At 45.5% G+C, this 27,821-nt stretch overlaps 1 protein-coding gene across 2 annotated transcripts in view; it reads right to left on the bottom strand.

Moving 5' to 3' along the window:
• Positions 1-286: 286 nt before the first annotated feature.
• Positions 287-27,821, bottom strand: part of EGFR (epidermal growth factor receptor) — a 212,568-nt gene continuing 185,033 nt past the window's right edge. The window contains exons 21-28 of one of the 2 annotated variants that reach the window (XM_052644247.1): positions 15,947-16,102; positions 15,061-15,136; positions 11,926-12,072; positions 10,426-10,523; positions 8,688-8,855; positions 8,300-8,347; positions 7,473-7,575; positions 287-6,804 (exon numbers count right to left, since the gene is read on the bottom strand). In XM_052644247.1, the coding sequence (XP_052500207.1) occupies positions 6,443-6,804; positions 7,473-7,575; positions 8,300-8,347; positions 8,688-8,855; positions 10,426-10,523; positions 11,926-12,072; positions 15,061-15,136; positions 15,947-16,102 (1,158 nt within the window). In that variant the 3' untranslated portion in view covers positions 287-6,442. The remainder of the gene's footprint in view (positions 6,805-7,472; positions 7,576-8,299; positions 8,348-8,687; positions 8,856-10,425; positions 10,524-11,925; positions 12,073-15,060; positions 15,137-15,946; positions 16,103-27,821) is intronic. The other variant, XM_052644256.1, reaches the window with a different exon arrangement.

Below are 27,821 nucleotides of genomic sequence, written 5' to 3'. Positions count from 1 at the left end.
TTTGAAACTAAAACTGCTCTAAAAATAAAGTTTATTAATTAACTTTAAAAAGTTGTCAGGAAAGGACAATCTACAGTAGGTCAGATATGATTAATAACTATTATCAACACTGCATTGTTAACAAGAATACAATGTTTTTATAAGATACTTATGAGTAAAGAACATGAATAGTATACATCTAATTTTTTAATACTCCATATACAATCAACATGTTTTGATCAATAGTGTAAACCATATAAAACAGAATCTTACTTTCCATTTGTACAAATATTGATTTCATCACGGGAAAAATTTATAATGTTAAAATGTACCATATATTAGAGGCTATAAAGCTAATTGCTTGTTTTAAAAATGGAATTACTGCTGCCTGAGGCTACTTGATTACATCATCACCTCTAATATGTCATCAGAGCCACAGTACGTCTTCCTCTCCAAAATTTCATATCATACAGCAAGATTACTTTGTAGCCAAAGTAAGTCAAAAGGATTTCTTTAAGAAAAAAATAAGTAAATGCACCTAAAAATGCACAGTTTCATCTACCAGGTGATAGAGTAGGGATTCTTAGTACTTCTGCTGGCAATTCAGACAGGAATTTGTAACCTCAGAGGGCATACTGTGCTTGTGGAAGAGAAAATAATACTAGTTATTGCTTCAGTTTTTATCCTATATATTTATCAGTTCAGTTCAGTTCAGTCGCTCAGTCGTGTCCGACTCTTTGTGACCCCATGGATCACAGCACGCCAGGCCCCCCTGTCCATCACCAACTCCCGGAGTTCACCCAAACTCATGTCCATCGAGTCGGTGATGCCATTCAGCCATCTCATCTTCTGTCGTCCCCTTCTCCTCCTGCCCCCAATCCCTCCCAGCATCAGAGTTTTTTCCAATGAGTCAACTCTTCGCATGAGGTGGCCAAAGTACTGGAGCTTCAGCTTTAGCATCATTCCTTCCAAAGAAATCCCAGGGCTGATCTCCTTCAGAATGGTCTGGTTGGATCTCCTTGCAGTCCAAGGGACTCTCGAGTCTTCTCCAACACCACAGTTCCAAAGCATCAATTCTTCAGTGCTCAGCTTTCTTCACAGTCATATATATAAAGCATTTAACAGGAATCCTCTTGTTGGCTTTTGTTTTGTAAGCACTGTCCAACCACACATGCAGTGTCCTTGCCGTATCCCTTTGTGACTAACTGAGTCCACGTCTCCTTTCTCCCTGGGCAGTGATGGCTGCGCAGTGGCTGGAGGCAGGGCAGCCACTGGTTGACAAGTAGCAAGGATGCTTGCTATCCATCTGCCTTTGACAGAGGACATGGAAGAAGGGGTCTGCTTTACATTCTTTTTCATCGATGGATTAGGCCCTCTCCCCATCCATTCAGGGTCCTGACCCACAGCAACGGATGCTGGGGTCTTCGTGCTTAGAGTTCGCCCAATGCTGATGTACCTACACGTGGAGAATCTACCTGCAAGTCCACACACCTGTGGCAAATCCCTAGGCTGGTGGTTCTCAGCTTTGGCTGTGCCTCAGAATGATTTTAGGAGCTTTACAAAGTATAAATCCTGGGTTTCACTCACCTGAGGCACTGTTGGGCCTCCAGATTTTCAAAAAGCTCCCCTTCCCCCACTGCCATGATGTCACTGTGCAGCCTGAGATAAAAACCCCATCACTAGGATGGCTATGCTTAGTCTGGAAGACTGCTGGTGGTGTTCATCAAACATGCTAAACATTAGGGCTCTGCAGGTATTTCTAGTCTATATTGTAAATATATATCAATTGTAAACACAAAAATAATCCACATCAGTCAAATTGGTATATATAAACCAACAGAGAGCTCTGCTATTATTTTTCTTACATTTTCAGAGTCCCATCGGCAGATGAGTGGTGTACAGCATGAAGCTGATGTTGTCTATTAGTCGTAATAGACGGTGGTTCTTTCCCACTGAATTGCCCCAGAGTCAAATGAACCTGATTCAGACAAAGAAACTAAATGTAATTGTATCCTTTTCTCATTTTATAAATATAAAAATGATTCTCCTCTTCATCAGGACAACCTAGCCCAGTTCTGAAATGACACTGTGCTTTTTTACGAGAGAGACATTTCTCTTGTTTCAGTTAAATCCCTTTAAACAACAATGAAAACTGTTAAATGTTACAACTGTTTAAACAACAATCTCGGTTTCAAATTTTGATTTTCTTGCAGTCTTTCTAAAGTAAACTATTTCCTTTAGCAGAAAAATGAGTTTTCCTAAAAATATACCTTACAAAGCTCAGTGCTCTAAAAAGTTACAAAAATAGACTTACATTTAAAAATCATGTTGGAATGTGTCTTTTATAGCACAAAAATGTGTGCCCCTGATATGGCTGATATGACTAGAGGCAAGAGACTCTATTCAGTAAGGTTTTATAGCCCCAGCAAGGAAAACAAAGGAAAAAAAATAATGTGCCTGTCACCAAGTAATAAATGCGGAACAGACACTAAGGGCAACTTCAAGAACTGTCACTGAGGTGAGCAGCTCATTCCCTGTAGCAGAAGATGGGTGTTTTAAACCAACTTCTTAGAAAAGAAACTGTCTAGGGCTTTCTCAAGGCTCAGATTTGGGGTATCTGCCACTTTTGGCATGAGTTAGCTGCTGGTGGCAAGGAATTAGAGGCTTTGGAACGGCCAGCAGCAGCCGAGGCTCCAGGCACACCAGGGATGGTGGTCATTCTGGCACTGCCTTGGGAACCTCTTCCACACACGTAGTCTGATTCTGCCCTAATCAGGGGCACAGTGTCGATGCATAGGGTAGTCCAAGGGAAGGTGACCTGAGAGATGAGGGTTCCCACTCTGGTTGTCCATTAGAGCCACACAGGGAGCCCTGCAATTATGATTAGACTGCTCCTTTTGAGCTTTCAGTCAGTCCTGATGGGCAGCGCAGGTGAGCATGGTGAGTCACCACGGCCCGACAGCCTGTCCTGCACGAGTGCAGCCCCAGGCCTCGCCTAGCGTGCCACGAGTGGGAGGCTGTCAGCCCAGGCCTGAGTCTCCCTGAAGGACATTTTCTTTACATAGCTGTTGCCCAAACTTGGTGCCCATCAGAATCACCAGGGGAGCTCTGAGAAACGCCTGGCCCAGGCTGCAGCTGAGATAAATTCAGAGTCTTTTTGGTTGGGACCCAGGAGACACCCAAGGGCAGTCAGCCTGAGAACCACTGCCTGTCTGCCTCTGCTTCAAGATTCATGCATGTCTGCAGTTTTGATAGGGGAAGTCCAAAGCTCAAAATTAAGAACTTTCAACAAACCTCTAAGCCTTGCCATCAACTGGAATGTAATCTGCACCCTCCACTGTGCTCCTAGTTGTAAATCAGTGACAACCTGAACTCTGGGCAAATTTAGAGTTTGGAAGATTCATCTCTATCTTGAGGTAACAGAACTATTTTTCACAGTGTGAGACAACAGGGCCTCCTTAAAGATTCTGTGATAAGATGTACGTATGGCACACTGGACAGCTGACTCTAGAACAGCCCAGGTTGGGGCCCTGACCCTCTGAGCAGTGGACTCCCCTGTAACTGTACACAGTTGGCTCTCCAGAGCTTTTGGTTCTTTAATCATGAATTCAGCTGACTGGTGCTCACATGGACTTTTGTGTCCTCTATCGAAGAAATCCATGTCTAAGTGGACCCACACTGTTCAAACTCATGAGGTTCAAGGGTCAGCTGTAAACAGCCTCTCACTCTTACTTTCCCTGACCTGTTTCTGAAGGCCTGGCTTGACTGGGCTGTGGGGAAATGCTCCAGGGACTGGCTGGGGAGGAAAACAGCAGACAGGCTCTCCGTGGGGCCTCAGGGCTTTGTGTCAACGAGCAGAAACCAAAGGGGTGAGGGTTAAGCTTTGAGTGGCCCCTCAGAGCCCCGAGGTGTGAGAGCCCCTCTCCTGACTGTCCACGGGGCCCCCAGACCTGGATTCAGGCTCTGCTCTCTTAGGCCCTCAAGAGTCTACAGGCCCCCTGAACCTCCCTGGACAGACACAGTGAGAAGACTGGTGGAAATAACAATGTCTAAGAAAATTTAGCGAGTAGATTTTATGCCAGGAAATTGAAATACAAAAAAAAAAAAAATCTTGAATCTCTCTACTATATTATGTTACAGTAAAATATTTCAAATTACAAAAATACTAAGCTCTTCCTGCTACAGTTGGACCAGGATGTTGTGCTCCCTCCTCAACTGTCTCCTGACAAACTAGTGGCAGCAGAATGTGGGTCATTCTAACTCTCAGTGCTGGACACATATCTGGCTAAAGCACTTATGTTCTGAGGTGAATAAATAATGAGAGTGGTTTGCTGACAAGGACATAAAATTTCAGATCCTTAGAGACATTGTTTAATCTTTTCATGAATCATTTTTAACCCCCCAGTGGGGATGGACCGGAAGGGCGCTTGGGGAACGTGCCAAGCCTAACCCCAGGCTTGAAGGGGCAGCGGAGGCTGTGGGGCTGCTTCAGGAGCGGCTTCTCTGGAGGACCCTTTCACGGCCTGGCTCCCCCTGCTGCACTTTCCAATTCTTGCTGGCTGATGTCCTAGGGGTCCTCTGACCCGACTCCACGGCCCCTCCACACCAGGCACCCATCACCCTGTGCCCTGTGCTGTCACCGAGCTGGGCTGACAAGTCTTGCCTGGCATCGTCATGTCACTTTCAGGTTAGTACTTGTTAGTTCGCTAAATTGTGAATTTTGTGGAATCAGGTATTATGATTTATTTTTTTATCTTTAATACCTATGCCAGGCTGGTAAGTTGTTAAAGTGTGGAACATGATGAAACTGAATATAGTTCATATTTCTATTGAGACAAAATTAAATACTTTGATAACAAAACTATGGGGCCCTGATCCACCTGAGTCACTAAATAACTTAAAAGCTAAAGGAAAATTGTGTGTGGGGGGGAAGTGGGGAGCTGAATAAAACCATGGGCTGAAAATACTGTCTGAAACACTTCTTGCTGGCTGAGATGGATCTTGACTGAGAGTGTTTACAACACTGTCTACAAAGAACTATGTAACATTCAGGGTTTGGGGACACAGATGAGAAAAAGCTTGTGTCGTAAGTAGCGGGTCCTCCAATTACAGGGAGTTATTTTAAGGGGGGATTGTTTTCTTCTTCCCACATACCTGGAGATGTTATGAAGGCATTATCATCAACTTCAAAGTCAAATTTCGTATTTACCTGAATTTCATATGACACATAATGCTGTCTCTATTTCACCTGTGAAAAGTGCCATAGTGGTGAGGCACTCCCACACAGCTACCCGTGTGCTTGGACCCTGCAACTCACCAAGGGCAAGGAGGGATCTGGGCAGCTTCCCAGTGAGGAGCAAAGTGCCCTTTGAGTAAAAATCCCTTGAAGTAAAATAATTAATTATCTTCTAGGAGTAGCCTAAACAAATTGTTTCGTGTGTGTGTCGGGGAGAGCGTTGGGGGAGCTAAAAGAGTTTCAAGAGCAGCATCACATATGCAGTCTTCAGACAGACACCTGTCCCCTGACCTCCAAAGACTTAATATATTTCCTCTAAGACTCAAATTTGGGGGATTTGTTCCTTTTTAGCACCGTCATTCCATCTCACTTAAAGGCAATGGTCCGAATGTCGATGAATCACGTATAAGCTGACCGTGGTTACTGCTTGGCTGTACAGGGAAAGCATACTGGGTTTCAAAACTATGGAATGGAAAATAAACAAGTCTAATACTTTTAATTAGAAAACACTGGTCACCCAAAGGAGAGAAAGTACCGTGGAGACATCTATATAAAAGTAAGTCTGAGGAAGAATTCTACTCCCTCTGTTTCTTCCTTGCTTAGGAAGAGTTCAAAGTGGCTTATTGTCTTGTACCTGCCTTGATCTGATATAGTACCAATGTGGCTTGCTGAGGACTCAGAGGACTGGCTGGTTATTCAACTGTCTTGCAATAGAGAAGTCTCCAAGCAGAGCCAATGGAATCACGTGTTACCTGGAAGGCTGGTTCATGCGTCTCAGTCACAGTTGGGCCTGGGTCAACTCAGTACCACAGGTGCTATGAGCAAGCTTTTTCCTTATTAGAAAAGCTCATTAAAAGTAAAATCAGTATCAATGAAAAAACCCCAGATGTTCCTAAGCAATAAAACTCCTTAAACATATTTAGTATTTTTCAAATATACCTCATTGAAAGGTGAACTTCTTCCCAAATGGACAACATTCTTTCTGGATGCCTTTTGTGGAAGCCTCACAGTTTGAACACAAAGGAATGTCCCTGCAACTTTGCAAAGTGCATCTGAGTCAGGGGCACTTCTTGGTTGAAAGGTGGGTTGATCAGGGCAAATATGGACAAACCAGTCTGTGGGTCCAAGAGATAATGTCAGCATGGCGGTCAGGACTCAACAGCTGCCATGGCTTGGTCCTGGGGGCGGAAGGGGCTGGAAGTTTACGGCTGAGGTTGTCCTCCATGGTCAGGCCCCAGTAAAGTCACTGCCTGCTGGTGCTGCCCGCAGGTATTCAGCATTTTCAGCTGCAGGTCCCTTAAAGATGCCATTCGACTTGGCTTCCTTGGGAAAGAAGGCCTGCTGGTAGTCAGGGTTGTCTAGGCTAATTTGGTAACTGCCCTTCTGAGCCCAGAGGGCAGGGCCGTCGAGTACACCATTGATACAGGCAGGATGCGTGGTGTTGAGATACTCAGGGTTGTCCACGGCGTTGCTGCGTGAATTTTGGTACTGAGGGTCTCTGCCAGGAGCTGGGTATAGAGGCTGATTGTGATAGACAGGGTTCTGGACAGAGCCTGCGGGTCTTTTGGGAACAGATTGGTTTACATATTCTGAAATTGAAAAGAAATCAAGTGTAATCAGCAAAGCATCATCCTCAACAGGATCTAAACCCTGTGACTATTCTTCAAAGAGGTGCTGGATGACAGAAGCAGGGAAGCCTGGGGAGAAGACTCTCTTGCTAAAATGAATTGTGTTCTTTTCGTACTGCTCAAAGAAACGTGCATGCTTTTCTTTTGAAAGTTTAAAGTTTTCAGAGGACTGCTTCCCTTGAGATGTGTGTTTGTGCAGGTTGGCTGTCTGGGGACAGAGCTTAGATTAAGTAAATACAAGTTTCACAGGCCAGAAATGGAGCCAGGAGAGAGAACAGGGATCTAATCTGTCTCTCTCTCTCTCACCCACACTCTCTCTCTCTCACATACACACACCACACACTCTCTCTCTCAAGCACTCACACATGTAAATCTTTACTTTTGGCTTCAAATTCTAGAAAATCTGCAGAGTCCTTCTAAAGACAACCTGGACATGCCTGGACCCATGTGCATACTTGGTCGTTGTCTATTGACTGCCCTCCTTCTCCCTTCGTTTGGTCTGCACTCTTACCGTGGGCTCTACCGCTGAACCAGCTTGAAGGAAGCAGCTGGCCCGGGCCAGGGCCTGAGGCCATGGAACAGAACCCACACACCCCTCCGCCACCCCAACCCCAGCGAGCGGTACTCACCGGGTACTGGGAGGAAAGCGTCGTCCATGCTGTCCTCGGTGAGGGCACCAGTGGGGTCTGAACTGTAGCGCTGCAGGAAGCTTTCTTCCTTGAGAGGGTAGCTCTGTCAGGAGGAGATGAGGCAAGGTTAACTCCAGCCAGTGCTGCTCACTTCAGCGGGGATAAAGGTCACCTGAGAGCTTGCTAAAATGCAGATTCTGACGCAGGAGATCTGGGAGAGGACCGGAGATGCTGCACTTCTAACCACTTTGCCCACAGGTGGTACCTCACTCCTGGCCCAGATGACAGGGCAAGTGGATGGCCCGGACCAGGGCTGTCCAGCAGGGCTTTTGGCAACGACAGATGTGCCCTGTAATGTGCGCTCTTCCATACGGTAGCTCCTTACCACATGTGTGAGGAACGGAATTTTAAATTTTATTTAACTTTAATTAACATTTAAATTTAAGTAGCCACACATGGCTAGTGCATTGGTAAGCGTGGGTCTAATCAGGGCTTCACACATCAAGCATCAGCACCGCCTGGAAGGCGAGCTCACAGATGGCCAGCGGATCCTGCGGCAGTAGGTCTGGGGTGGGGCCCTGACGGTCTGCATTTCTAACAAACTGCCAGGTCCAGGAACTGCACGATGCTACTGGTCCATGAATCACATCTTCAGTAGCACTTTGAGAAATAATAGCTAATTGCTGGCCACAGAGTAGGGATCAAGGGAGGAAGCAATACAGGAAGGAAATCACAATTATTCAGGTTAAGGTGGGTACTTCTTATGTCTAGTAGAGCTGGGGTACAGAGATGTTAGTTAATTCTGGTTTGCAGATGTTGATACCTACCCCACTTCTATCAACGCAAGTCACAGTGGGAGTGTTGCTGGAGGCGCTCTGAAAAAAGAATCACAGTGTTTATGATGCAGGCGGACACTCAACCATCTCCACTGAGAGCAGAAAGGGGCCTCAGGGAGAAGGGAGAAGGGCCTGATTTCATCTTGATGCATTAGCATAAGAAAACTAGGTTTAGTTCTGATTTAACTCTGTTCCTTAATGGACCAGAAAGATTATGATCCAGTTGCTGCAATGCAATAAAATAACTGGTACACTGAATTGATTCATTCTGATTTTAGCTTCACCACCTGGTTAAGTTTCACAAGATGGGTATTATTTTCCCTAGAACTCAATCTGTTCAAACCAAGAGGCAGAGCTTAAGAATGAGTGACTTTGGTACCAGGGAGCTGAGGAGGGGTGTCCGAGAGGTGGCGGGGCTGTGGAAGAAGCCCTGCTGGGGGACGAGGTACTCATCAGCATCCACAACGTCCTCCATGTCCTCCTCATCCATCAGGGCGCGGTAAAAGTTGGAGTCCGTAGGGCTTGGCAAATGCATTCTCTCGTCCCCCTGGCACAGAGATTGTGAGACCATCAGAAAGGCCAGAGAGCTGCTGTCCCACTCCCTTGCTATCGAGGTGTGGTCTGTGGTCTGTAGGTGCCTGTATATTTGCCAGTTTAGCTGTAAAAACCTGCCCCCTTCCCCTGCCAGTTCTCCAAAATACAGTTCCTCCTTCCTTCCCCCATTTCCCACCCCTTGCCTGAAATGACAACACTGAAAATTCCCTGATGTCCTAAAGTCCTCAAAGGAAAGGCAGACAGCTCAGGACGTAAAAGAGGTGCCGGAGGCACAGCCTTCACTGGCCTGCTGTGCTCTGTGCAGTAAAAAGTGCACTTTTGCTCTTCGTCCCTGCTCCTGGCACAGAGCTCCTCAAAGTGAATGTCACTCAATCATGTTTGACTCTTTGTGACCCCATGGACTGTAGCCTGGCAGGCTCCTCTGTCCATGGTATTCTCCAGGCAAGGATACTGGAGTGGGTAGTTGTTCACTTCTCCAGGGGATCTTCCCAACCCAGGGATGGAAACCAGGTCTTCCGCACTGCAGAGCTCCTACACCCTTGGAATTTCCTCAGTGTCTCTTATGTCAATGAGGAGATTTTGGGGAGCACCGAAAGGTGGGGGCTGGTGACCAGTAGAGCCACATGATTAGAATCCCATGTGAGGGTTAGAACTTTCAGTCTAAGGGCAGAGGGCCTGGGGGTCAATGATTTAATCATGCCTATGTAATGAAGTCTCCATAAAAACCCCAAAGGATGAGATTCAGAGTCTTTCCGGGGTGGTGAGCACATGGAGATTTGGGGCAGAGCAGTGCTCCAGAGAGCATGGGAACCGTGCCCTTTCCCTACACCTCCCCTCTGTGTTTCTTCCATCTAGCCGCTCCTGCATTATATCCATTTATAATCAAGAGGCGGTCTAGTGAGTAGAATGCTTCCTTGAGTTCTGTGAGCTGCTCTAGCAAATAAATGGAACCCAAGCAGAGAGGGAGTGAGAACCTCCAGTCTTTAGCTGGTAGGTCAGAAGCATCTGGACTTGGGACTGGCATCTGACGTGGAGGAGTATGGCCTCTGATGCTGTCCCAGGTGGACAGTGTCAGACTGAGCTGAATTGCAGGACACCAGCTGGTGCTGGGGAAGTGCTTGCCTGGGGGTGTGGGGACCCTCCCCCCAAAACACACACATTCCTGGAACTGCTTCAGGTGCCTTGCAATGCATTCTGCATGGAACTGAATCTTTAAAACAGTTCCATGAGCTTGGTTTTGTTAATCTAAAGTGGAGAGTCAAGAATCTGAAGCCAGACTTGCCCCCCACCAAAGCCCTGGTTCCCCAGAGACAGATATGAAGCTTTGGCTAAACGGACCATGAAGATGAGGGGGTGCCAAGTGTGCAGGGCTCACACGGTGGCGGACAGTTGGGGGCCCCATGGTGAGCTTGACTTAATCCACCTTGGCCTGTGCTTGCTCTAATGCCTGAGGGTTTCTGGTGCAGCCTGGGAGGCAGGAAGCTGCATCACCGCGGTATTACAGGGATGTGTGACCTCATTAGCAGGGTCCTCCTGGGGAGGAGAGGGGGAGAGGACAGTACCTGGATGACAAGGTAGCGCTGTGGGTCTCGGGCCATCTTGGAGAATTCAAGGATCAACTCACGGAACTTTGGGCGACTGTCTGCATCTATCATCCAGCCTGGAGAAGGAAGGAGGGAAGTCAGTTCAGTTAGAACCCTTAAAGAACTGATAAATATGGCATCCCTGAAAGTATTTATGGGGGGACTCTTTAAGACAAATAAATGAGGATGAGACCTAATCTTTGTGACAGGTTTTTCAGTCTTGACAAGCAGGTACTGATTACTGTTTGAAGACCATGATGACATCACATATTTGAGTCAGAATGGCAATAACATGCTCTAATTTCCTGTGCCTCCCCTTCCAAGGGTCATTATGGTGTCATCATCTTAAGTGACCTGGCAGCTGTATGACAGGTTTCACTTTCTGTGAACTGCTCTGACTGTAGGGAGCCCTGGGTTTCAACTCTCCGTAAAGTCCTCACCTGACATTCAGCCTCATCCACATTCACTCAGCAGTCTAGTAAGTTGGAAACCAGATTTAGGGAAATGTAGGAACTTCCTTAAGAACCTCAGGGCTTGGGAATGCCATTCCCTGGCATTTCATTGTATCACACTCAGCAATCACACGTGCGCGTGACGGGATGCTCAGTGCCTTCGTGTGGAGGATGCTCCTGTTGACCATGCCATTGCATCTGATGACACAGTGATCCAGGTCTAGATCAAACATGCTGGAGGAACAGCTGTTGACTGGAAATCCTCATGACCCTGAGAGTTCATATTTATTTTCTATCAGCAGGATGTCAAGCTATTTTAGGCTAGGCTGCTATGTGACCTCAGACAAATCATGTGACCTCTCTGGATACCAGCTTCTTCAACCTAAAGCAAGGAAGTCACAACTGATTAGCTCTGTGGTCTAAAGTTCAGAAAGACTCAATGCTGACATGGATTTGGCTCTCTCACATTCCCTGGGCTGCTTTCTGTGTAAATTCTCATCTTATGTGTAATACTACCCCCAGAGCCTACTGAACTTGGGATTCTGACAGCGTAGCAGTGTCACAATCAAGCCATCCACTCTTACTTGGATTACAATGTTTACCTGCTACACTGCAGAAGGCCTCACATAAATCCACTATCTGAAAGGTTTAAGTCAAAGCAGTAGTGTTGATTCTACTAATCTCATGTGGCTATTCACTGTTAGGCATTTAAAAACAGTCTCTCTGGTAACAGGCTTCAAAATGTGGGGCAGGCGTTTCATTGAGCAACTCAGAGAGAAGAGTGTTTGGTATAACAGCTTCTGGGGGATTCTGACTCTATTTGTTTGCTTGAAAACATCAGCTCACAATGCTCAGTGTGACATTAGTTCACAGTGCTCAGCGCAGCAGGTAAGTGCTTCTGGTAAAGCGCCCTGAGAAGGGGCTGACGAATGTGCCTGCCTATAGGCTGTGATACAGTGTCTTAGGGAGTCTAAGACCTGGGGTGTGGCTCAGGGCAGCCCGGTGACAGGTCCCACTGGCCACTCACACTTGACCATGATCATGTAGACGTCGATGGTGCAGATGGGTGGCTGTGGGAGGCGCTCTCCTTTCTCCAGGACAGTCGAGATCTCACTCGCAGGGATTCCATCATAAGGCTTGGATCCAAAGGTCATCAACTCCCAAACAGTGACTCCTAAGAGGAAGAAGGGGTTGCTTTATGAGTCAATAATAATCACAGCATCTTGTCTTTAGTCATCATTGTTGACATACTGTTCCAACGTTTAAAAACCCCTGTTTCTGTGCCCTTGGGCAATTTGCTCGGTGCTGGAAGCCTCAGTTCAGTGTCTGTCTCATAGGATGGTTGTGAGATCAAACAAGATAACACAACTTCAAAGTTCAGACAATGCCAGGCAAATAGTAAGTAGCCAATAAATAGCAAACTTTAGTATTAACAGCAAAAGACACCACCTCTCTGAGACATGCCTGGTCTATGGAGCGGGAGTTACACAGTCAGATGTGTGCCCCAGGAGACTTAACTAACTATACATTGTTTTTAAAGAATAAAAAAATTAGAGATAAAAACCTCTGTGTTTCTTTTGATAAATATAAAACTCCACATTTTAAATTTCAACATCAATCAATCACCATGATTAAAAAAATTAAAGAAAGAGTACTATTAGAATTGGTGTTTTTTCAGACTGTTCAGAAGTTCTGATAGTCTTTCTACCTCAATGCCTCCCTTGATGGAATTCTCTGCTCCAGAAACACACAAATGTGATGAGCAGTATGTCCCTTACCTGGACAGCATGACGCCCTGGGTGCCTCTAGTGATGAGCATAGTGGGCCTGAGTCTTGAGTCCCCAGACCACACAGGGAGGGGCCAGACACAGGAACCCAGTGTGGGGGGTGGTTCCTAATCTCCACCTAGTCTAACGACCCCTTTTCTTTAGAATTGACCTCTAAATGCATATCACCATGGATCTGCATGGTGGATTTTCTAAAGGCCATTCCAAAACTGAATGACCTGAATTAACATGCAGAATGCAAGGTGGAAGACTGAAGAAAAGCAGTGGTCCAGGAACAAGAAAGTATTAATAATCCTTTTGTCCTTCCCACCACAGTCATTATGGACTTGATCAAAAAAAGAAAATCTCATGTCCAGGTCTATAGTCAGTTAATTCTGACTAGGTTTAAACACTGCATTTAATACACACACACAATGACTTCCTAAAGGAAAGCAAGCTTTTCAGGTTTTTGGACAAATGGTGAAAGAGGGCCGTGTGTATGCCTGGCTGCGGGGTAAGAGTAGGGTTGGAAGTTGGTATGAATTCTCTGTCTTTTCAACTGGTAAGTGGAACATACAGGTTCCTGACTAAAATATTTTGCCTTGACTAGAGTCTAGAGAGTAGAGTAACAGGATATGTTTTTTAAACTAGAAATTCAGGTTCATATTGTAACAATTCTGATGTACTACCAGAACAGCAGATCATAATCACTGACAACACAATTTCCACTGAGATGAAACACACAGCCCCTGTGCTGACGCTGACTTTCTGATGCTGGTTATAATCACTCAAAGGGATTAAGTCACTGAGTTTGAGAATTTCATTTTACTGCGCAGACGTGGCCCTGCAGTCTGCAAGCGGGCACATGGGGCAAGGGGAGAACACAGCTGGGCAGCTGGGAAAGGCAGGGGCCCAGACCACTCTTGACCACAGTCAGGGTTTCAGGTTTTCTCTGGAACATATTTGGAAAATCAAAGAAGGAGGTTAAGCAGAGAAGTAAAAGTCTAATGTAGTTTAAAATATTTTTGCCAGCTGTCTGGAGAATAGGTGAGTGAGTACAAAACAAGCTCAGAGAAGACCCAGGAGGAGCCCCTGCGTAGTGTCGCTGGAAGGGGGTGTGTGTCACCACACTGGGCTGTGTGGCGACAATGACAGTGACGGGTCTGGGCAGAACCACAAACAGGAAAAGCAGCACTTCTCCCTGTCCCTCCAGGGGAGCAGACACTTCTTGAACACAGCTGAAAATAACAAGGTATCAGAATAGCTTTGTTTCCTTATCTAGTTCATCAATTGTAAGCAGCTCAGCGTCACAGGTATGCATGAAAATTCACATATTCATTCACAAAGATTTCTGTCTTCATAAAGCTTATATTATAGCAGGAGAGATAGACAAAGACCCATGAAATTTTAAACAATTTAATAGCAGGAGAGATAGAAAAAAACCCATGAAATTCTTCAAAATTTAACTGGAATATTAGGAAGTTAGTAATGTTGTAAAAGAAATGCTAAATAGGAGATATCCTGAATGATTCTGTTTTTGTGATAATAACAGCATTCCTCTTGGAAACTCCTTATAATATTCTATGGGTGGGTGATTCACCTCTATAGCTTTGATAGCTGGGATAGATTGATGTTTACCATTCAATGCAGATTAGCTGTTTTGCAGCCTTTGGGCTGATTTGGCAGTAACAGTGGGTAGTACCCCCTATAGCAACCAGTGGGAATGCTTTCCTGAAAGGCGAGGCCCTTGAAGGCTCTGGAGCCCCTCTGACAGAGAACAAGACGAGAGCATGGAAGGTGTGTCTGAGGAGAGGGAAGCTGGGCAGAGGACAGAGCACAGGCCGCGTGGGATTTGGAGGAAGAAAGAAGCAGGTCCTGGTGAGATGGCCTTCATGAGAGCTGGAAGCAGCAGCTACTTCCCTTTCCTCATATTTCCCCAAAGACACACTCTCACAGTGCGTTTTGTCGAGCCATTCTCTCTGATGCAGAAAGAGAACCATTCAGTACCCGGAACCGCAGCCAGCGAGTTAGTCCGCTGTAGAACCACACTCCCTACCGGAAACACTTCTCACGAGACCTGATTTGCCATCTCCCTTTGGTTCACTTCAAATTCACAGCAAGAGGTTGTACCTGCTTGACTTTGGGATACAGGCATTTCCCAGGTTCACATTCTTTCCTCTGTTACTCTCTCTCCTGACAAGCTCACTGTTACCTCCAGTGACGCTTAGGATGGTAGTTAGACTCAATTTCCTTTTTCATGTTTCCTATTGTAACAGCCTGACAACAACGGTAACGTGACTGTTAGTGTCTCCCACGGCAGAGGGTACAGTGCGCAGCAACAGCGCAAGCCAACACAGCCTCGGCCTTGATCCACCGGCCTCAGGGTTCTGACTCACCATAGCTCCAGACATCACTCTGATGGGTATAAATTCGGTGTAAAATTGATTCCAAAGCCATCCATTTGATAGGGACCTTGGAATGATGAGAGATACAAGTAATAAGACAAGTATTAGCTTCCTTCTATTGAAAAACAAAATGACAAGGAGAAATTGAAAATGACAAAGGTGAGAAAACCAGGCCACCCACACCCTCACCCCCCGGGCCCAGGGCTCCTTCCCAGCAGGAGGAGAGGTTTGTCTGGCAGAGGACAGGGTCTCTGTCAGACCCCAGGACTGAGGAGGGTCTTTGGTCTGTCTGTGGGCTCCTCTGCTGAGCTGGGTGCATGGGCTGGTAGCTGGGGACCCTGGTCGTGCCCTGTGTTTGTGGGTGCTTGCAGGGCCAGCGGCTTGGAGTCATGTAAGCCAGTGTGAAACTGAAGAGATGTACAGCTGATCTAGAGTGTTCTGAAGGGTATATCTGGATACCTGCATCCTTCACTGCTGGAAAAGCCCCCTGGAGAAGCCCCAGGCCTGTCTAGAGGAAGAAGCCAAGTCCATCGTGGCCAGCGCCCCTCGGGAGGTCCTGGAACAATCACAGGAAACTTTCCTTGCTGCCAAATCAGCTGTGACATTTCAAGATGTTCTTCTGAAGGGTCTTTACCCTGGAGCAGGAGGTGGAAACCTAACTTTGGCTAATAGTTCCCTAGAGATGAAGCTGAATTCACATTTACTGCCTTTGGCTTCTGGGTGTGTCAGAAACATCTCTATTTACCTTCCCAGGAAATGCTTCTCCCCAGGCAGCTCTGGAGCCTGGCTAGACACAGTGCTGGTGGCACTGTGACCTCACCTAGAAGGTCCTGAGAATGGCCCTGAGTTGGTCAGTCTGCTTCAGGAGAGTGCATACCTTGCCTCCTTCTGCGTGATACTCCTTCTCCTCGGCACCCAGCAGCTTGGCCAGCCCGAAGTCTGTGATCTTCACGTGCTGTGGCGTCTTCACCAGCACGTTCCTGGCTGCCAGGTCCCTATGCACCAAGCGCCGGTCTTCCAGGTAATTCATGCCCTGAAACACAGGGCCACACGGGAGGGGTGGGCGTCTCAGTGCAGCGCTCAGTGTCACGCAGCAGTATCTGACCTGAAGTCTACCCGTGGGCGAACTGCCCTCCGCAGACACAGTGACTTGGACCTGGCAACATCAGTGACCATCGATCCGCTCCAAGGATGGAGAGGCTAACTGATCTCCATCCAGTTATCAAGTTTCAAGCTCAAATGAACAAGTAGAAGAGGCCAGTGACAGAGAAGGAGCCCCACTGTAGGGCCCAAACTTGTCTGCACACTACTCAGAATGGCTGCTGCCTCTTGCCTGGCCTTGCCACTCCGGGCCACTTCATATGGGGCACTGCCTTCCCAGGGCCCAGGGCTCTCATCACACTGTCCTGGACTATCTTACATGATTCACTACCAGTGAAGGTTTTTGTCCAGTTTTATTTTTCTTTTTAAATTGAAATCACATGGCTATTAAATTTGCTTGAACAAAGTACCAATCCCCACCCTCTTCCTGGCTGCCTCCATAAGTGTGCTAGTCAGAATCAAGGCTGTAAGGATGCAAAAGACTTGTAAGCATTCACACTTTGATGAGTGAAATCAAAGAAGAAACAAACAGATGGAGAGAAATACCATGTTCTCAAATGGGAAGAATGAATATTGTGAAAATGACTATACTACCCAAAGCAATCTACAGATTCAATGCAATCCCTACTAAGTCACCAGTGGCATTTCTCACAGAATTAAAACAAAAATTTTACAATTTGTATGAAAACACAAAAGACTCTGAATAACCAAAGGAATCTTGAGAAAGAAAAATGGAGTTGGAGGAATCAGGCTCCCTGACTTCAGACTATACTAGAAAGCTACAATCATCAAGACAGTATGGTACTGGCACAAAAACAGAAATATAGCTCAATGGTATAGGACAGAAAGCTCAGAGATAAACCCATGTACCTATGGTCACCAAATCTATGATAAAGGAGGAAAGACTATACAATGAAGATGCCTCTTCAATAAGTGGTGCAGGGAAAACTGGACAGCTACATGTTAAAGAATGATATTAGAACACTCCTAATACCATACACAAAAATGAACTCAAAATGGGTTAAAGACCTAAATGTAAGGCTCGCTGCTATAAAACCCTTAGAGGAAAACACAGGCAGAATGCTCTTTGACATAAAGCATAGCAAGATCTTTTTTGATCTACCTCCTAATGAAGATAAAACAAAAATAAACAAATGGGATATAATTAAACAAAAAACTTTGGCATAGCAAAGGAAATTATAAGCAAAACCAAAAGACAGTCCTTAGAATGGGAGAAAATATTTGCAAATGAAGCAACTGACAAAGGTTTAATCTCCAAAATATACAAGCAGCTGATTCAGCTCAATATCAAAAAAACAAACAACCCCATAAAAAATTGTGGGGGAGAGAGCTAAATAGACATTTCTCTGAAGAAGACATACAGGTGGCCATGAAGTGTATGAAAAGATTCTCAACATTACTCATTATTAGAAAAATAAAATTGAAAACTACAATGAAGTATCACTTCACACCAGTCAGAATGGCCATTATCAAAAAATCTATAATAATGTTGGAGAGGGTGTGGAGAAAAGGGAACCCTCTGACTCTGTTGGTGGGAATGTAAATTGGCACAGCTACTATGGAGAACAGTATGGAAGTTTCTTAAAAAACTAAAAATAGAGGTACCATATAACCCAGCAATTTCAGTTCTGGGCATAAATCCAGAGAAAACTATGATCTGAAAGGATGCATGAATCTCAAAATTCATTGCATCACTATTTATAATAGCCAGGACACGGAAGGAACCTAAATGTCCATCAACAGAGGAATGGAAAAAGAAGACGTGGTACATACATACTGTGGAATATTACTCAGCCCATAAAAGGAATGGAATGCCATCTGTAGAGACATGAATGGACCTAGAGACTGTTATACAGGGTGAAGCAAGTCAGAAAGAGAAACACAAACATTGTATAATATAGTAGACTCTAGAAAATGATACAGATGAACGTATTTGCAAAGCAGAAACAGAGTGACATGTAGTGAACAAATGCATGGAAACTAAGAGGGAAGAGGGGATGAACTGGGAGACTGGGACTGACAAAAATACGCTACTGTGTATGAAACAGATAACAAACGAGAACCTCCTGTGCAGCACAGGAAACTACTCAATGATCTGTGGTGGCCTAGATGGGAAGGAATCTAAGAGTGGATATATGTATACATGTAACTGACTCACTTTGCTGTATAGCAGAAACTATCACAACACTGTAAAGCAATTATACTCCAATTAAAAAAATTGCTTCTCTCAAATTGCTTCTGTATTTAAGAGAGCCTCAGCAGTTTATCTGGAGAAATCTTAGGTATTATTCATTACTCATAATATTGGAATTCTTTTCCCATTAATACCATCAGTGTTTGAGTAATATGCCGATATGCATAGAAATCTAGAAAAATTCTGATTGTTTAATGTTTAATGTATGTGTTATTGATATTACAAACACTTGTTTACTGCCAGGCTTTGATGTTAAGAGATGACTTTGATATTTACCCCACCCTGCTCCCTGACCACCTACTAGGCCAAAGAGGATATTATGCTCTACATACACTTCCCTGGGTTCAGGATTTATATACATCATATTCCTTTCATAGAAATGTAGTCTGCCCTATAAATTGCCACAAGGCCTTCAGAATGAACAAATCTGAGGAACTAATCTGTGCTGAAAATTGTCCTCTATTTGGATACAATGAATCACCTATAGCTCTCTTTTGGTTGTTCCAGTTGTGGGAGCTCATATAATCTTTCATTCTATCTTCATGGAATAAAATGAGTTAATTGGCCTGTGTTCCAGTTTTATTTAATGAACTATGTTAAGAGAGAGTTTCTGTTCTCACTAACTGTATGGAGACTTGCTTTCTCATAACAGCTCAAACTGAGAAAAATCTCAAAGATATTATCAAAATAGACACAAAATTGTCTTTTATGCTCTGTAATTTGAATTTTTAAAAAACTAATAAATGGATTGTAATATTTTAGAAAAAGAAGGCTGTAACAGAAAGAATATTTGAGAAGCACCCAGCGCAGTGCCTGACATTTAGTGAATTCTCAGATGGACATCCCTTGGCACCCATGAAACTGGTTCCAGGAACCCCTCCCACTGCCACCTCCCAACCAAAATCCATAAATATTCAAGTCCCTTACAAAAACTGGCACAGTATTTGTTTGTAACGTACACACATCCTCTTGCATACTTTAAATTATCTCTAGATCTACTTATAGCACCTCATACAAAGTAACCAGTTGTAAATACAATGTAAATGTTATGTAAACAGTTGCCTGCACCCAGAAAATTCAAGTTTTGGTGTTTCTTTTTTAGCTTTCTGGAATTTTCTTCCCAAGTATTTTTGATCCATGGTTGGCTGATTCTGCAGATACAGAACTATGGATATGAAGGGCTGACTGTGACCCTGACCTCTCATCCTTGTCCACAGCCTCCTTGGTGTCTTTGTTACCTGCCCTTCCTCCCCTGACAGGTGGGGTCACTTCCTGCCCCTACTTCTGGCTTGATGAGCTAAACTCACCTGCCCAGATGAGCTAAACTCCTTTGACCCTCCCAAGCTCTAACCTGTTGTCACAAGCTTGGCAGCCTTTGCTCCCGAGCCAGGCCTGGGAGGCAGGAGAAGCCTGTGTTGTCGGGACCACATTCTCTCCCACTTATTCACAGAAGTACCTCTTTCCAGTCAGGGAAGTGGACACACTTCTAGCCTCCTTTACAGCTGATACTCATGACCTCTCCAGCGAAGGGCAGGCACCATGGAAATGCTTATTGAAGGACAAAAAATGGAAATGAATGGGTTCAACCAACTCTTCATTACTCTTGAGCTTTTTGTACACAGCTCTCTTTATTTTAGTGCAAGTGCAGGGAACACCTCTAGATAAGAGTAGATCCCAAATTTTCTGGCAAATTCTTTACTTCCTTTTGATACATATTAGGTAAAAACTAAAAATTAACTTGTCATATCAAAGCAAAATGAAAAATTAGGAAGATGAGTGAGTGAGTGAATGAAAATCACTCGTTTCATCTGATACTTTGTGACCCCATGGCCTGTAGCCCACCAGGCTCCTCTGTCCATGGATTTCTTCAGGGGATCTTCCCAACCCAGGGATCGAACCCAGGTCTCTTGTAGGCATTCTTTACTGTCTGAGCAACCAGGTAAGTCCTCATAAGAAGATAGGGTCTTATAAAGACGTTACCAGGAATTAGTCTTAGAGGGCTATTTTTGATGCCTTTTGTGTTTTTCTTTCTTTCTTCTACTCCTCTTCCAAACATTCCTCTGTTTGGAAGAGGAGTAGAAGGCCTCCTCTTCCAAACAGAGGAGGCCTTCTACTCCTTGGCTCCTCTCCACCTTCATGGGGTTTCTAGCATCAGCCTTGTCCCCTGAGGGTTTCACTAAGCCCACAGGGAGGACAGCAGAGGGCATTTTCAGCTACAATTAACTATCATTGTGAACTTCCATTCTGCCTCTTTATGTACCCAACAGAGAATGTGGTACACTGGAAACATTTTTTATAGCAGCTCGTTGAAGAAGAATGAGAGTATGAATGAGTGATAATGGCAGCTGACAGTTCCAAGTCAGGCATGGCAAACTCACTTGCAAAGAAACCTCTCCAGGTACTGGCAGGCCGAGCACCCACACAACTGCCCTGAGAGCTGACCCAGGTCCCAAGGCTGAGCTGGTGCTACACAAACCAAGTGCTCTGAGGCCACCACTGGGACTGTGTCCATAATTTCATGCTGGGGTCTCCAAGTGAAACTTGGCTGCTGCCACAGAGACTGCCAAATGTCAGATGCCCAGATGCCAAAAAATACCCCAACACCCCAGCATTTGGTTCAGTTCACTCTCTCAGTTGTGTCCGAATCTTGGCGACCCCATGTATTGCAGCACGCTAGGCTTCTCTGTCCATCACCAACTCCTGGAGCTTGCTCAAACTCATGTCCATTGAGTCGGTGATGCCATCCAACTATCTCATCCTCTATCATCCCCTTCTCCTCTCCTCCTGCCTTAAATCTTTCCCAGTATCAGGGTCTTTTTAATGAGTCAGTTGGTCCTATCAGGTGGAGTTTCAGCTTCAGCATCAGTCCTTCCGATGAATATTCAGGACTGATTTCCTTTAAGATGGACTAGTTGGATCTCTTCACAGTCCAAAGGACTCTCAAGCCTTCTCCAACACCACCATTAAAAAACACCAATTCTTCGGTACTCTGCTTTCTTTACAGTCCAACTCTCACATCAATACATGACTACTGGAAAAGCCATGGATTTGACTAGATGGACCTTTGTTGGCAAAATAATGTGTCTGCTTTTAAATATGCTATCTAGACTGGTCAGAGCTTTTTTTCCAAGGAGCAAGCAACTTTTAATTTCACGGCTGCAGTCACCATCTGTAGTGATTTTGGGGCCCCCCAAAATAAAGGTTTTCACTGTTGCCATTGTTTCCCCATCTATCTGCCATGAAGCGATAGGACTGGATGCCACGATCTTAGTCTTCTGAATGCTGAGTTCGAAGCCAGCTTTTTTGCTCTTCTCTTTCACTTTCAAGAGGCTCTTTAGTTCTTCTTTGCTTTCTGCCATAAGGGTGGTGTCATCTGTGTATCTGAGGTTTTTGATATTTCCCCTGGAAATCTTGATTCCAGCTTGTACTTCATCCAGCCTGGCATTTCTCATGATGTACTTTGCATATTAGTTAAATAAGCAGAGTGACAATACACAGCCTTGACGTATTCCTTTCCCGATTTGGAACTAGTCTAATGTTCCAGTCTGGTTCTAACTGTTGTTTCCTGACCTGCATACAGATTTCTCAAGAGGCAGGTGAGGCTGTCTGGTATTCCCATCTCTTGAAGAATTTTCCACAGTTTGCTGTATTTTCCATAGCAAACTGTATGGATCCAACAAAAGTTTTGGTGCAGTCAATAAAGCAGAAGTAGATATTTTTTCTGGGATTCACTTGCTTTTTCAATGACCCAACAGATGCTGGCAATTTGATCTCTGGTTCTTCGGCCTTTTCTAAACCCAGATTGAACATCTTGAACATCTTGAACTTCCATCTGGAAGTTCATGTACTGTTGAAGCCTGGCTTGGAGAATTTTGAGCATTACTTTACTAGCGTGTGAGATGAGTGCAATTGTGCAGTAGTTAGAACATTCTTTGGCATTGCCTTTCTTTGGGATTGGGATGAAAACTGACCTTTGCCAGTCCTGTGGCCACTGCTGAGTGTTCCAGATTTGCTGGCATATTGAGTGAAGCACTTTAACAGCATCATCTTTTAGGATTTGAAATAGATGAGCTGAAATTCCATCACCTCCACTAGCTTTGTTCATAGTGATGCTTCCTAAGGCCCACTGACTTTGCATTCCACGATGTCTGGCTTTAGGTGCATGATCACACTGTTAGGTTATCTGGGTCATGAAGATCTTTTTTGTATAGTTCTTCTGTGTATTGTTGCCCTCTTCTTAATATCTTCTGCTTCTGTTAGGTCCACACCATTTCTGTCCTTTATTGTGGCCATATTTGCATGAAATGTTTCCTCGGTATCACTAATTTTCTTGAGGAGATCTCTAGTCTTTCCCCTTCTATTGTTTTCCTCAATTTCTTTGCATTGATCACTGAGGGAGGCTTTCTTATGTCTCCTTGCTATTCTTTGGAACTCTGCCTTCAATTGTGTATATCTTTCCTTTTCTCCTTTGCCTTTTGCTTCTCTTCTTTTCTCAGCTATTGGTAAGGCCTCCTCAGACAACCATTTGCCTTGTTGCATTTCTTTTTCCTGGGGGGGTGGTCTTGATCACTGCCTCCTGTACAATGTCACAAACCTCTGTCCATAGTTCTTCAGGCACTCTGTCTATCACATCTAATCCCTGGAATGTATTTGTCCCTTCCACTGTATAACTGTAAGGGATTTGATTTAGGTCATACCTGGTTTTCCCTCCTTTCTTCAATTTAAGTCTGAATTTGGCAATAAGGAGTTCATGATCTGAGCCACAGTCAGCTCCTGGTCTTGTTTTTGCTGACTGTATAGAGCTTCTCCATCTTTGGCTGCAAAGAATATAATCAATCTGATTTCGGTATAACCACCTGGTGATGTCCATGTGTAGAGTCTTTTCTCTTGTTTTGTTGGAAGAAAGTGTTTGCTATGACCAGTGCATTCTCTTGGCAAAACTCTGTTAGCCTTTGATCTGCTTCATTTTGTACTCTAAGGCCAAATTTGCCTGTTACTCCAGGTATCTCTTGACTTCCTGCTTTTGCATTCCAGTTCCGTGTAACGAAGAGGACATCTTTTTTGGGTGTTAGTTCTAGAAGTTCTTGTAGGTCTTCACAGAGCCATTCAACTTCAGCTTCTTCAGCATTATTCGTTGGGCCATGGACTTGGATTACTGTGATACTGAATGGTTTGCCTTGGAAATGAACAGAGATCATTCTGTCATTTTTGAGATTACACCCAAGTACTGCATTTTGGACTCTTTTGTTGACTGGGAGGGCTACTCCATTTCTTCTAAGGGATTCTTACCTACAGTAGTAGATATAAAGGTCATCTGAGTTAAATTCTCCCATTCCAGTCCATTTTACTTCACTGATTCCTAAAATGTCGACGTTCGCTCTTGCCGTCTCCTATTTGACCATTTCCAATTTGCCTTGATTCATGCACCTGACACTCCAGGTTCCTAGGCAATATTTTCTTTACAGCATCGGACTTTTCTTCTATCCCCAGTTACACCATCCGCAGCTGGGCGTTGTCTTTGCTCTGGCTCCATCTCTTCATTCTTCCCAGTGTTATTTCTCCACTCTTCTCCAGTAGCATATTGGGCACCTACCAATCTGGGGAGTTCCTTCAGTGTCATATCTTTTTGCCTTTCCATACTGTTCATGGGGTTCTCAAGGCAAGAATACTGAAGTGGTTTGCCATTTCCTTCTCCAGTGAACCATGTTTTGTCAGAACTCTCCACCATGACCCGTCCATCTTGGGTGGCCCTACAATGGCATGGCTCATAGTTTCACTGAGTTAGACAAGGCTGTGGTCCATGTGATGAGATTGGTTAGTTTTCTGAGATTGTGGTTTTCATTCTGTCTGGCCTCTGATGGAGAAGGATAAGAGGCTTATGGAAGCTTCCTGTTGGGAGAGACTGACTGTGGAGGAAACTGGGTCTTGTTCTGATGGGCGGGGCCATGCTCAGTAAATCTTTAATCCAATTTTCTGTTGATGGGCGGGGCTGTGTTCCCTCCCTGTTGTTTGACCTGAGACCAAACTATGGTGGAGGTGATGAAGATAAGGCGACCTCCTTCAAAAGGTTCTGTGCGTGCACTGCAGCACTCAGTGTCCCTGACCCTGCAGCAGGCCACCGCCAACCCATGCCTCTACCAGAGACTCCTGGACACTCACGGGCAAGTCTAGGTCAGCCTCTTGCGGGGTCACTGCTCCTATCTGCTGCTGTGTAAATAAAGCAATGGAAGGTACCTCCACCCTACCCCTCCTCCTACTCCTGAGATCTTTAAAGGACCAGAGCAATGTTTTCTCAGAGAAGGCTTGGGAAAGGGGAGAAGAAAGCAGTTTATGTGTTCTGGAGCAGACAGCCAATCAGCCAGAGGGATTTAAAAGTCAGAGATAATTACAGGATAAGATTAGCCTCCTTTGAACTTACGTGAAACTCTATTCCTTGGTTTCTGTCCCACATAACACAGAGGGCTTGAAAGGCCATCTCAGTGCCTCACACAGTTAAGATTTTAACCAGCACCAAAGATAAGAGCCCTGACACTGCTCGAGAACTCTCAGAATCCAAACAGAACCGCAGGAAGCAACACCAGTGTTTAAGCCTCGTTGGGCTTCATGGAAAAGTATTTCCCTGGTTCTTCTCTGAGATCCTCACTTCAGTTTAACGGAATATATTTATTTTGTCAATTAACATAGGACAGCGAAGATGGATGTTGCAAAAATGAGGTTAAAAGGGGATCTGAAGTGCCGCCTTCACGCTGGGACCTGTGGACACTCCATGAGGGATATGAAGATGTTCCTGGCACAACGCTCACAGAAGAAGGCCCGGGCTGGGTCTGACATTCACAGACTGCTTTCCCAGGCACTGCAGCATCCTGGAGCTCTCAGTAGAAGCCCAGAGGGAGAAGCAGACCTGAGCTGCATTTCTAACAGACTTTTTAACCACCGTGTGGGGAAGAGAGGGGATGTGACCTGATGACTATGGAGACGGCATAAGTAGGAAGTGGAGGGCAGACAGAAGGCTCTGGCAGAGTTCACTGAAGCACAGCCTCCACACCACTGAGCCCTGCCCTCAGGAGAGGCAGGCAAGTGTCAGAATGTCCTGTTCCAGACACCAAGCTTCTGCTGGGTAGGGACAGGAGGCCTGCTAGGCTCACTGGTCTGAGGGCTGCACTCTGATTGTGACATCAAGGGCTGGGGAAAAGGACAGAAGTGGGAGCAAGGATGCCTGGGATCAAATCTTGGTTTTGCTGCTTATGTGCTTGAGAACTTGGCACGTTACTTAAACACCCTTATCTCACTCTCTCCACATGTAAGACAGGCTACTCGGAGGATTAAACGAGTTAATCCCTATGGAGCACTGAGGACAGCACCCAGGAGAATGCTGCATCACTGCTGTGACTGTCATCATTTCCTCCTGGATGCCAAATCCATCCTCTTTACTCCACCCTTTTGGACGTGACCTTGAATTAGGCCGCTGCAGTGTCCTGCTACACTTTCCCCAAAAGTAAGATCATGAATAAATACCTGCATGGTGCCCTTGGCTTTCATGATGAAGTTGGGCTCGCAGGTCCCTGGGGGGTATCCCCTTCCCCTCCTGCCCTGCCCCTCATTCCTCAGCAGCCCTCAGCGTCTCTCCGTCACCGCCCACTGCTCCCTCAGACAACTCCCAGGACAGGACCTGGCTCTCACTCCCATCCACAGAACCAAGCCACGTCCAGGACTCCAGAGGATGTGGGGTGCCTGCTTCACCACTGCCGCCCCCATACCTGGCGCTTGACTGGCAGGCTGAGACCACTTTGCTGGTCCCCATGTGGCTTGTACAGCAGCCTCTGGGAGTCTGGTCCCCACCTCTCCCGATCTCACCCCCTCATTTCCTCCTGCATTGTTAGCTCTCTATGGATCTGTTTTCCTTACCTGTTCATAAGTTTAGGGAGATAAGAAATTTTGTCTAATTATATATATATATATTTCACATGATACTGGACACTGACAGATAAATGCTCAAGAAATAACTAAATGAAATGTCTAAGAGCTGAGGAATATGCTTTAATCGTACAGCAACTTTTGGCTTTATAAGGACATAATGTAAAGTGATCATTTAGGTTAAGTTCAACTGTAATCTTTTATGGAACAATGTAAGAATGAAAAAAAACATCCAAATAACTGAAAACATCTGGTGACTGGATCTGCTGTTTGTCTCTGTCCTGTCTGCGGTCTTGGTGCCTCGGGGTGCTATGCAGGTGTGTGCTTTGCAGGTGAATCAGCTCTTGGGAGGAGTCTTCTCTGGCCCCACGGATGGAGACTGGAGGCTGAATCACCACCCTTAAGCTGCACAGTCCATCTGCGGGGCTGGGGCTGCCTGGAACCTCACCTTTAGGAGTCCTGATCTGGAGAACAGGAAACCTGGGTGGCGCGGGGAAGGGGAGCAGACCTAGGCACAAAGGCCAGAGCCCCATGGGCCGAGACAGGAGGCTGTGCACGTGAGCTGCACGGGATGGTCAGCATCTCCCCCACAAAGGCCGAGCGAGGGTGACGGATGACAGCTCCTTTGCCAGCACGATTTTCATTCTCTCCCGTTAGAGGCAGGACCACCTTCCTCCCCTAACCTGGATGGGTCTTCTCTTAGCTGTTCACACGACCTGAGAACTCCTATAAATGTGTGAACTGTGAAAACACCTGGGGCATTTTCAAATGAACTGAGACCAAACTAAGTGTCCTGTGTGCTTAAGAAATGAATCCCTTGAATGGAATCCCTTTTGAAGTTCATCCTTATCAAGTCACATCTTATAGAATGCACTAGGTGTAGTCTGGTGCTTACAAAGTCGTGGTCAGTTTCTTTCTGACAGTTTCTCCCCCGGATCCCCCTTCCCCAACAGCTGCCTTCAAATCTCACTGGGGCCTGGTCAAGATCTGAAACTTATCTCTCTGAAAACTAACTTCTGTGAGATCTTAATCCAGGTTAGGGGAAAGAAAGCTCTGCTGTCCCAAAGGCTGGAGAAAATGTTAAATGAAAGCCTGGGGAGCTGATTTACACAGGATTCGCAGTATGCGTCTGTGGTGCTCCAAGGAACAGCCTGGCACGGCAGCAGTGTTCTCTCAACTGAAGTCCAGCACATCTTTTGGATTCTAAGATTTTATGACATTGCCATCCCATCTAGTTATTTTGGAATTTACTAGCTAGTTTAAGTAGCCAGAAAGAATGGACACACTTTCTGAAGCACCTAAGTTACTCCCCGTGAGTGAGAGCTCTGTATACCTTCAAGAGCTGGGAGCTTAGGACGGAGGGATCACGGAGTGGGTGATGGGACCAAAGCCTCCTGAGACCTGAGTCTAGAATCCACTCTAGCCCTGTATGGAAGGGCGCCTCTGGTCTCCAAACCCCAACAGGAATCCCCCCCAGGCCACCTCTGCTTCTTTTCTTTTTCTTTGTGCCTGGGTGATATAA

This window comes from Budorcas taxicolor, chromosome 1 (genome assembly GCF_023091745.1).
Source record: "Budorcas taxicolor isolate Tak-1 chromosome 1, Takin1.1, whole genome shotgun sequence".
Taxonomy (NCBI): domain Eukaryota; kingdom Metazoa; phylum Chordata; class Mammalia; order Artiodactyla; family Bovidae; genus Budorcas; species Budorcas taxicolor.
This window is presented reverse-complemented; position numbering and strand designations above follow the sequence as displayed.